Raw genomic sequence first — 11213 nt, 5'->3', positions numbered from 1 at the left:
AAAAAAGAATTGTAAAAATCTTGCAAAAAACTTCTGTATGTAAACATATCAACTAAATTCAAAAGGATATTATATAGTTTTTCAAATTAAGCATTAAAATACAAACACAAGGTTTTATTAAAGCACTAATCTATTCTTTAGCAAAATTTGTAAAGGGTTATAAAAGGTTTATAAAACTCTCACCTCATGGTCTAATTAGTTAAAATTAAAGAAAATTGTTTATAAGGTTTCATTAAAATTGGGGTTAACATTAACAGTATGCAAAAGTAAAATTTAGCTTTCTTTCTTTTCATCAAATTTTTTTTTTGTTGTTGTTAAGATACAGTCTCACTCTATCACCCAGGCTGGAGCTCAGTGGCATGATCTCAGCTCACTGTAATCTCCGCCTCCTGGGTTCAAGCTATTCTCCTGTCTCAGCCTCCTGAGTAGCTGGGACTACAGGCGCCTGCCACCACACCTAGCTAACTTTTGTATTTTTAGTAGAGATGGGATTTCACCATGTTGGCCAAGATGGTCTCGATCTCCTGACCTTGTGATACACCGTCCTAGGCCTCCCAAAGTGCTGGAATTACAGGCGTGAGCCACCACACCTGGCCAATCAAAATTTTTGTGTAATAATAAGAGCTAATAAAAAGTTTTGCTTTTTCAAATTTTAAGTCATCATTTTAGCAAAACAAATAACTTATGGTAATTTAAAATTTTATTTCAGAATATCAAGTGTTTTAAACCTCCAACATCTTCAACAAACTTCACAAAATCAAATTTCAGTTTCAAAGTTGTCTTTTCTAATGTCTAGCTCTTGAGTGCTGCAAGGGGCTCCTGGGGCATCCAAAACAGAGGTTAACAAAATTATTTAACAAGTTTGGGTATATAAAACTGTCAAATTAATATCTTCCTCAGGTCATATTTTAGTAAATATCATTAACATATGTTCCAAAACCATATAAAATGTATAAGATTCTAATGTCTAAATGTGCACCATCAATCACAATTAAGGTTATGTTATTATAAGCTACAAAAATAACCAAATTTCTTTGTCAATTGTGCTTCTAACTGTAACCACCCTAAACATTTTGTCATTTGTAAACAAATCGTTATCTTAATTTACTTCAAAAAATGGTTTATAATTAGCTGTAAAACTTTAACAAATGCTCTCCAATGCAGGTTTCTCATAACAAAACAAAAATTATAAATAGCTAAGATATTTATAAATATCACGCAAAACAAAAGTTAACAAAATAAACTAATAAAAAACAAAAGCAATGTTTTGTTTTTGTTTTTTTGAGACGGAGTCTTGCTCCGTCGCCCAGGCTGGAGTGCAGTGGCACGATCTCGGCTCACTGCAAGCTCCACCTCCCAGGTTCACGCCATTCTCCTCCCTCAGCCTCCCGAGTAGCTGGGACTACAGGCACCTGCCACCACGCCCGGCTAATTTTTTTTGTATTTTTAGTAGAGACGGGCTTTCACTGTGTTAGCTAGGATGGTCTCCATATCCTGACCTCGTGATCCACCTGCCTCAGTCTTCCAAAGTGCTGGGATTACAGGCGTGAGCCACCGCGCCCGGTCAAAGCAATGTTTTTAACTTTTTCTTAAACCGTTGCTAATCTTGGCCGGGCACAGTGGCTCACGCCAGCACTCTGGGAGGCTAAGGCAGGTGGATCCCCTGAGGTCGGGATTTCAAGACCAGCCTAACCAACATGGAGAAACCCAGTTTCTACTAAAAATACAAAATTAGCCGGTCGTGGTGGCACTTGCCTGTAATTCCAGCTACTCGGGAGGTTGAGACGGGAGAATCGCTTGAACCCAGGGGGCGGAGGAGGTTGCAGTGAGCCAAGATCGCACCATTGCGCTCCAGCCTGGGCAACAAGAGCAAAACTCCATCTCGAAAAAAAAACAACTAATCTTTATTTTGCTTTTCAAAGTAAGAATTTCTTAAAACCTTTTAACAAGCAAGGTATACTCCTGTAAATAAAATTTAAAATGCATCTGCTTCTCTCAGCTTAGTTCCTCTAAAATCTAAAAACTAAATTATTCTTGACTCACAACAACATAGTTGTTTCCATCAGCGCAACAAAAATCCATTTTCTTCTGCAACAAAACACAATAAAAAAAAAAAAACTTGCTGTTTTACCAAAGCTTTAAATAAAAGAGTGTATTTCTCTTTTAAAAAATCAAGCTTAACTTACCAATAAAATCCCCTTAAAAGAAACTGGCCACGTACCTTATCTACACAGTCTCTGTATAGGGTTCCTAAGCTGTGTTAAGTAAAAAATCCTAAAATCCCTGTGCTTCTAAAACCTTAAAACAAAATTACCCAACTCTTAAGTATTTAAGGGTACAAACCCATGGCTAAGCTTGGCTTTAAGAAATCCTATGTAAAATTTCTCATAAAACAAAGTTCCATCAAAGCCAATCAAAAAGCCTATGTAAAGGTAATTATTTTTGTTGCACTTTATGCAAATCATCCCAGTCAAATATAAAACTAAAGTCTATTTTACAAATAACTCATTCCTATTATACATTTTAACAAAAATAAAAACTAAAAAAAAGTCTTAAAACTTATAATACATCTATCATTAACTTCTAGTTGCATTAGTTATTTTTACATTTCTGCCTGTATTTGAAACTAACTATACTTAGTTTAGTTAGCCAACCAGCAATCTCTAGCTGTGGCTCAAAGAAAACAAAACAAAAAAAAACTGAATTATGTAAAAATCTAAATAAATATTCTAGTTCTAAACAATAATACTGCAAATCCTGCTAAGTAATAAAAATAAATAAGGTGCCCATAACCCAAAGGTTTCCTTTTTAAAAAAGCAAAATCAAAAAAGCTAACCAAAGCCAAACCTCATGCACCCAAATCTTAGAAAGCGTAACTATTGCCACCAATTATCGGGGTATGTCAGTAGCTTCAAAATTTTTAATCTGTCCTTACCCACCTTCTCTCATTTTAATACGTATCCTCTACTAACCCAAATTGTTTCTTTCCACCTAAAGGCTATCAAGCTCCAAACAGCAATGCAAACACACACACACACACACACACACACACACACACAAATGTGCACCTCTTCCAAAAACCCTTAAACTAGCATCCCCCCCAAAAAATCCTAGCTACTGTTCCCTTTGCCCCTTTCCAGCAAAAAGTAGCCCAAAAAAATCCAATGCCTAATCTCTGTAAAAGTAGTTAGGGTTTCCACTCCTGAGTGGGGACTCAAAGAAGTTTGCTTGCCTTAGGTATACAGCAAGAGAAAGGTCCCTGAAAAGTCCCTAGCCCATGAGTTATTGCCTCATCCCCACAAATGTAAAATGCAACCTGGAAAAAAAAATTCAAGCTGCAGGCATCAATAAAAAAACTGGCACAAAGTATTGTGCCTAAAAACATGCCCACAGCTGCACAAATAAAAAAACCTCCAGCCTATTTAAATAAAAGCTTGCACTGCCCGGCGCGGTGGCTCAAACCTGTAATCCCAGCACTTTGGGAGGCCGAGACGGGCGGATCACGAGGTCAGGAGATCGAGACCATCCTGGCTAACACAGTGAAACCCCGTCTCTACTAAAAAATACAAAAAACTAGCTGGGCGAGGTGGCGGGTGCCTGTAGTCCTAGCTACTCGGGAGGCTGAGGCAGGAGAATGGCGTAAACCCGGGAGGCGGAGCTTGCAGTGAGTCAAGATCTGGCCACTGCACTCCAGCCTCGGAGACAGAGCGAGACTCCGTCTCAAAAAAAAAAAAAAAAAAAAAAAAAGCTTGCACAAACTTATAGCTCACTCAAATAAAAAGCAAGGCCTGGTATAAAATGCCTTTATCCTTTATATAATCAGAGGGCTCCACAAAAAGTTTCTACTCTTTTTGTGGGCATAAACACAGTGGACTCCAGTGGGCACTCACCTTTATTTAAACTCTACGGCGGCTCCTATAAATCATCACTTCAGGCCGGGCGCGGTGGCTCAAGCCTGTAATCCCAGCACTTTGGGAGGCCAAGATGGGCGGATCACGAGGTCAGGAGATCGAGACCATCCTGGCTAACACGGTGAAACCCCGTCTCTACTAAGAAATACAAAAAATAGCCGGGCGAGGTGGCAGCGCCTGTAGTCCCAGCTACTCGGGAGGCTGAGGCCGGAGAATGGCGTGAACCCGGGAGGCGGAGCTTGCAGTGAGCTGAGATCCGGCCACTGCACTCCAGCCTGGGTGACAGCGCCAGACTCCATCTCAAAAAAAAAAAAAAAAAATCATCACTTCAGCCCCTAATTGGTCCCTGGCCAAAGTCCCAGGCCAAGCTTTCACTTCAGCTTCTAATAGGTCCTGGGCCAAGCTAAGCAGCATCTATATATCATCATTTCAGCTTCTAATTGGTCCTGGGCCAAGCTAAGCGGCATCTATACATCATCATTTCAGCTTCTAATTGGTCCTGGGTCAAGATCTCAGCCCAAGCTTTCTAATTAGTCCCAGGCCAAGCTAAGTCACATGTTCTCCAAAACAGCCCACAAACTAAGCACATTTCTTTTTATTCCTAGACCATAATAACCCTGAACTCCAGCCTCATAGGGGGAACCCCTATTCAGAAACCCCTCTGCTAGCAAAAAGCTTTCTTCTTTTGCTTATTAAACTTTCACTCCAACCTCACTTTTGTGTTCGTACTTTTTAATTTTCATAAAAATAAAACAAAAACCTCTAAGTGTTATCTCAAACAAAAGAAAACCTGTTAAATCTTGTTGCATTGCTAAAACTACAACAGAACTACTCTAGGAATATACCAGGAAAGGCAGGAGAATTCATAGTCCCTTTAAAGGAAGCAAATTGCTCCTGCAGGACCTGGGAGACAGCCCAAATATTCTGAGTGCCCAAACTGTAAAAGTGGAAAAAGGGGCTTTATAAGCTCCCAAATTTATAAAACAGTAACTATTAGACCTAAGAAATTAAATAGACAGAAACATAATAATCGTGGGGGACTTCAATACTCCACTGACAGTACCAGACAGGTCATCAAGAAAGAAAGTCAATAAAGAAAAAATGGATTTAAACTATACCGTGGAGGCCGGGCGCGGTGGCTCAAGCCTGTAATCCCAGCACTTTGGGAGGCCGAGACGGGCGGATCACGAGGTCAGGAGATCGAGACCATCCTGGCTAACACGGTGAAACCCCGTCTCTACTAAAAAATACAAAAAAATAGCCGGGCGAGGTGGCGGGCACCTGTAGTCCCAGCTACTCGGGAGGCTGAGGCAGGAGAATGGCGTGGACCCGGGAGGCAGAGCTTGCAGTGAGCTGAGATCCGGCCACTGCACTCCAGCCTGGGCAGCAGAGCGAGACTCTGTCTCAAAAAAATAAAATAAACTATACCGTGGAACAAAGGGGCTTAACAGCTATTTACAGAACATTCTAGCCAAAAACCACAAACTATGCATTTTATTAATCAGGACATGAAACTTTCTCCAAGACAGAACATACGATAGGCCACAAAACAAGTCTCAACACATTTAAGAAAACTGAAATGTTATCAAGTGCTTTCTAGGACCACAGTGGAATAAAATAGAAAATTAACAACAACAAAAATCTTTAAAACCAGTCAAATACATGGAAATTAAATAACCTGCTTCTTCAACAATAAAATCAAGATAAAAATATTTTTTAAATTTAATGGAATGATATGGTGACAAAATCTATCAAAACCTCTGGGATACAGCAAAGGCCATGCTAAGAGGAAAGTCCATAGCTTTAAATGTCTACATCAAAAAGTCTGAAAGAGCACAATAGACTATCTAAGGTCACCCCTCAAGGAACTAGAGAAACAAGAACAAACGAAACCCAAACCCAGCAGAAGAAAGGAAACAATCAAGATCAGAGCAGAACTAAATAAAATTAAAAAAAAAAAAAAAGATAAATGAAACATAAATCTGGTTTTTTAAAAGATAAATAAAATTGATGGACCATTAGCAAGATTAACTAAGAAAAAAAGAGAGAATATCTAAATAAGTTTAATTTGAAACAGGAATTATTACAACTGACATCACAGAAATATAAAAGATCATTCAAGGCTACCATAAACACCTTTACACACATAAACACAAAAATCTAAAGGAGATGAATTAATTCCTGCATATGTACAACCCTCCTAGCTTAAATCAGGAAAAATCAGAAACCCTGAACAGTGAGATAAAAGTCGTAATTTAAAAAATTAACAATAAGAAAAGTACAAGACCACACAGATTCACAGCAGAATTCTACACTATTCCACAAGACAGATTAAGAGGGAACCTTCCATAATTCATTGTATGAAGCCAGCATCACCCTAATACCAAAACCAGAAAAGAACACAGCCAAAAAAGAAAACTACAGACTGATATCCCTAATGAACACAGATGCTAAAATCCTTTAAAAAAATACTAGCTAACTGAATTCCAACAACATATCAAAAAGGTAATCCACTATGATCAAGTGGGTTTTGTATCAGGGATGATTTAACATACACAAGTCAAGAAACATGATACACTACAAAACAGAATTATAAACAATGATCATCTCAATAAACACAGAAAAAGCATTTGACGCAATCCAGCATTCCTTTATAATTAAAACCCTCAACAAAATCTGCATACAAAGGACATATCTCAATGTAATAAAAGCCATCTATGTCAAACACACAGCCTACATAACACTGAACAAGGAAATTTTGAAAGCACTCTCTCTGAAAACAGGAACAAGACCAGGATGTGTACTTTCATCATTTTTATTTAACACAGCACTGGAAGTCCTAGCCAGAGCAATCAAACAGGAGAAAGAAATAAAGGGCATCTAAAGAGGAATTTAAGCTGTCACTATTTGTTGATGATATGATTGTATACCTAAAGAACCATAAAGACTCCTCCAAAAATCTCCCAGAACTGACCAGCGAATTCAACAAAGTTTCTAGATACAAAATTTACGTACACAAATCAGTCACTCTGCTATATACCAGTAGTGACTGGGTTGAGAATTAAATCAAGAATGCAACTTTTTTTTACAATAGCTGGAAAAAAAATACTTAAAAATATACCTAAACAATGACATGAAAGACCTCTACAAGGAAAACCACAAAACACTGCTAAAAGAAATCACAGACAACACAAACAAATGGAAACACATCCCATACTCATGGATTTGTAGAATCACTATTGTCAAAATGACTACATTGCCAAAAGCGATCTAGAAATTCAATGTAATTCCCATCAAAATACCAACATCGTTCTTCACAGAATGAGAAAAGACAATCCTAAAGTTTACATAACTTTATACTATAAAGCCATAGTCACAAAAACAGCATGGTACTGATCTAAAAATAGGCACATAGACCAATGTAACAGAACAGAGAACCCAGAAATAAAACCAAATACTTACAGCCAACGGATTTTTGACAAAGCAAACAAAAACATAAAGTGGGGAAAGGAAACCCTATTGAACAAATAATGCAGGAATGTTTAAGCAAGCCCATATAGAATAAAACTGGAAACTCATCTCACAACTTATACAAAAATAAACTCAAGATAGATATAAGACCTAAAACAGTAAAAATTCTAGAAGATAACATTCGAAAAACTTTTCTAGACATTTGCTTGGGCAAAGACTTCATGAACAAGAACCCAAAAGCAAATGAAACAAAAACAAATATATACAGATGGGGCTTAATTAAACTAAAAAGCTTCTGCAGAGCAAAAATAATCAGCAAAGTTAACAGACAACCCACAGAGTGAGATCAAATCTTCACAATCTATACATCTGTCAAAGAACTAAGATCCAGAACCTACAAAAAACTCATACAAACCAGCAAGAAATAAAAACAATCTCATTTAAAAGTAGGCTAAAGATATGAATAGACAATTCTCAAAAGAAGATATACGAATGGCCAAGAAACATACGGAAACATGCTCAACATCTCTAATTATCAGAGTAATGCAAATTAAAACCACAATATGATACCACCTCACTCTTGCAAGAATGGCCAAAATTTAAAAATTTAAAAAATATATAAGAGGTGTTGGTGGGGATGCAGTGCAAAGGGAACAATTTTACACTTCTGGTGTGAATGTAAATTAGGACAACCACTCTGAAAAACAGTGTGGAGTTTTTTTAAAGAAGTAAAAGTTGATCTATCATTTGATCTAGTAATCCTACTACTAGGTATCTATCCAGAGGAAAAAAAGGCATTATATGAAAAAAGATACTTGCATACCTGTTTATAGTCTATGTGCCTATTTGTATACCAGCACCATGCTGTTTCGGTGACTATGGCTTTATAGTATAGTTTAAAGTCAGGTAATGTGATACCTCCAGATTTGTTCTTGTGGCTTACTCTTGCTTTTGCTATGTGGAATCTAAAAGAAAATTTTATTACTTTTGATCACATCAATTAACCTGGAGGACAGCATATTAGCTGAAATAAGCCAGGTACAGAAAGAATAATATCTCATGACCAAATAACATATTATTACTCCCTTTTACCTCCCTCGAGTAAAGTGAAAAAGGTTAAAGTTAATGGTATAATAACACTTCATTGAATGCACAATAGTCTTAACATGTTAAAGAAATGTTTAATTACAAAATTAAGCTTATACATGATCTAAAAATTTTCAAATGTACTGCATTTATAGCGTAAAAGTACAATTAGTAAAATGATTCACTAGTAATTTAATTACATTTAATTTAAAGTAAAATTAAAAATGCTTTTCTCTCACTATGATGCAAAATATTATTCTGAACACCTACCTCATGTATCACTCAACATGAAAAGTAAACTAACAAGGGCCTCTGCACTTAGATTTTCATCAGGAACCTACATTTTCATGCCCATACTCTTCCACAGAAAAAATCATAAATAATGCCCATCTAATAAAAAATAATCTCTCCTATACCTGACACAGCAACAATTTATCACATGCTTTCACATGTGAATACAACAGGAATGAAGATAAAGTAATTTGAGGGTTGAATTTCATTATTTACTTTTCAAATAAGCTATATTTTTTTCAAGAAAAAAAGTATACTTTCAATGTAATTATAACTCTCCAAAGAATCTTCTACTCCTTCTAAAGTTATTTACAAATAATCTAACAACTTATAGATTTTTTAATACTTAACACTCTGTTTTAGTGTAACGTCTAAAGTGTCAGTGCCTTAGTTATTTCTACTGTAAATTCTTTAATATTTACAGACTCAATTTTGGATTAAATATTTTTCATATTTACTGCATCTGCAAAAACACATTTCAATATAAAAACACATTTCAATATAAACTCGTGTTTTCTACTCTGTAGTTTTAAAAAAAAAATGTTTTTCCAAATTCATTACATTTGCAGGATTTTTCTCCAATATAAATTCCCTGATGTTGAACAAAGTTTGAGCAACTGCTTCCGCGTTTTTCTCTAGCACAAAATGTGTACAATAAGACTTGTAATACAAGTAAAGGTACTACAACCCTTCTACACTCCTTATATTTGTTATGTTTGTCTTCAAAATAAATATGCTTCTTCACTTTAAAGTGTTATATTTTCTGAAATTTCCTGACAGTAATTGCATTTATAATGCTTTTATTAAGTATAAACTCTCTGGTGTTAAGATGTGAAAAGATATCAATGACTTTTTCACATTCTTTATACTTGTACAATCTTTCTCAAGTAAAAATGCTTTCCTGTGCAATAAGATGTGAGTATTGGTTAAGTTTTGTCACATTCTTTAAACTTATAAAATTTTCTCCAGTATAAATTATCTTACCTACAAGCAAGTGTAACAATCATTGGAAGGCTTTGTCAAATTCTTCACATTTTAAGGATTTCTCAACAGGATGGTTTCTTTTATGTTTAGAAAGGTTTTAGGTATTGTCAAAATTATTGTCACATCTTTCAGGTTTGTAGAGTTTCTCACCAGTATGGATTTTCTTATGTCTAGTAAGGTGTGAGGACCGGTTAAAAGCTTTGCCACATTCTTCACATTTGTAGGGTTTCTCTCTAGCATGAATTCTCTTATGATTAGCAAGAGTTGCAGGCCAGTTAAAAACATTGCCACATTCATCACATTTGTAGGATTTTTCTCCAGTATGAATTACCTTATGGTTAGTAAGGGTTGAAAATAAAGTAAAGCCTTTGCCACATTCTTCACATTTGTAGGTATTCTCTCTAGTATGAATTCTCTTATGTCGAGTAAGGCTGGAGCACCCATTAAAAGCTTTGCCACATTCTTCACATTTGTAGGGTTTCTCTCCAGTATGAATTCTCATATGTTCAGTAAGGTTTGAGGACTGTATAAAAGCTTTGCCGCATTCTTCACATTTGTAGGATTTCTCTCCAGTATGAATTTTCTTATGTCTAGTAAGGTTTGCAAACTGGTTAAAAGCTTTGCCACATTCTTCACATTTGTAGGGTTTCTCTCCAGTATGAATTTTCTTATGTTTAGTAAGGTTTGAAAACTGGTTAAAATCTTTGCCACATTCTTCACATTTGAAGGGTTTCTCTCCAGTATGAATTCTCTTATGGTTAGTAAGGGTTGCAAACCAGTTAAAGGCTTTGTGACATTCATCACATTTGTAAGGTTTGTCTCCAGTATGAATTATCTTATGTTTACTAAGGATTGAGAATAAACTAAAGGCTTTGCCACATTCTTCACATTTGAAGGGTTTCTCTTCAATATGAATTTTCTTATGTTTAATAAGGGTTGAGGATTGGTTAAAGGCTTTGCCACATTCCTCACATTTGTAGGGTTTCTCTCCCATATGGATTCTCTTATGTTTAATAAGCTCTGAGAACCAGTTAAGAACTTTGCCACATTCCTCACATTTGTAGGAATTCTCCCTAGTGTGAATTCTTGTATGCTGTGTTAGGTGTGAAAGCATGCAAAATGATTTGCCACATTCTTTACATTTGAAAAACTTCTTTCCAGTATTTCTTATCTTATGACTGTTTGAAAATTTATGAAAGACTTTCACATATTTATCACACTGAAATATTTTGCACTGGGTAGTTGTCAAACATGGGTTAAGTTCATTATAACCTTCTTTGAACACCTTAGACTCATCCACACTTTTACAGCTTATTCTTAATTGTAAATTCTCATGTCCACATTTTCCGTATCCTCTCAGTATCACTTTTTGAAAAGAATCTTTTATACTGTGCTCTGGCCAAAGGTCTTCAGTGAAATGAGAATATATAACTGAAAGACATAAAAATAACAAATTACTCCACTTCCTAG

At 36.0% G+C, this 11213-nt stretch overlaps 1 protein-coding gene across 1 annotated transcript in view; it reads right to left on the bottom strand.

Annotated features, from left to right (window-relative positions):
• Positions 1 to 8543: 8543 nt before the first annotated feature.
• ZNF680 (zinc finger protein 680) overlaps positions 8544 to 11213 on the bottom strand; it is a 48014-nt gene continuing 45344 nt past the window's right edge. The window contains exon 4 of the mRNA XM_003895937.4: positions 8544 to 11174. Coding sequence (XP_003895986.3) covers positions 9841 to 11174 — 1334 coding nt within the window. The 3' untranslated portion in view covers positions 8544 to 9840. The remainder of the gene's footprint in view (positions 11175 to 11213) is intronic.

This window comes from Papio anubis, chromosome 4 (assembly GCF_008728515.1).
Source record: "Papio anubis isolate 15944 chromosome 4, Panubis1.0, whole genome shotgun sequence".
NCBI classification, from domain to species: domain Eukaryota; kingdom Metazoa; phylum Chordata; class Mammalia; order Primates; family Cercopithecidae; genus Papio; species Papio anubis.
The sequence above is the reverse complement of the archived record's forward strand: the minus strand, read 5'-3'. Positions and strand labels throughout refer to the sequence as shown.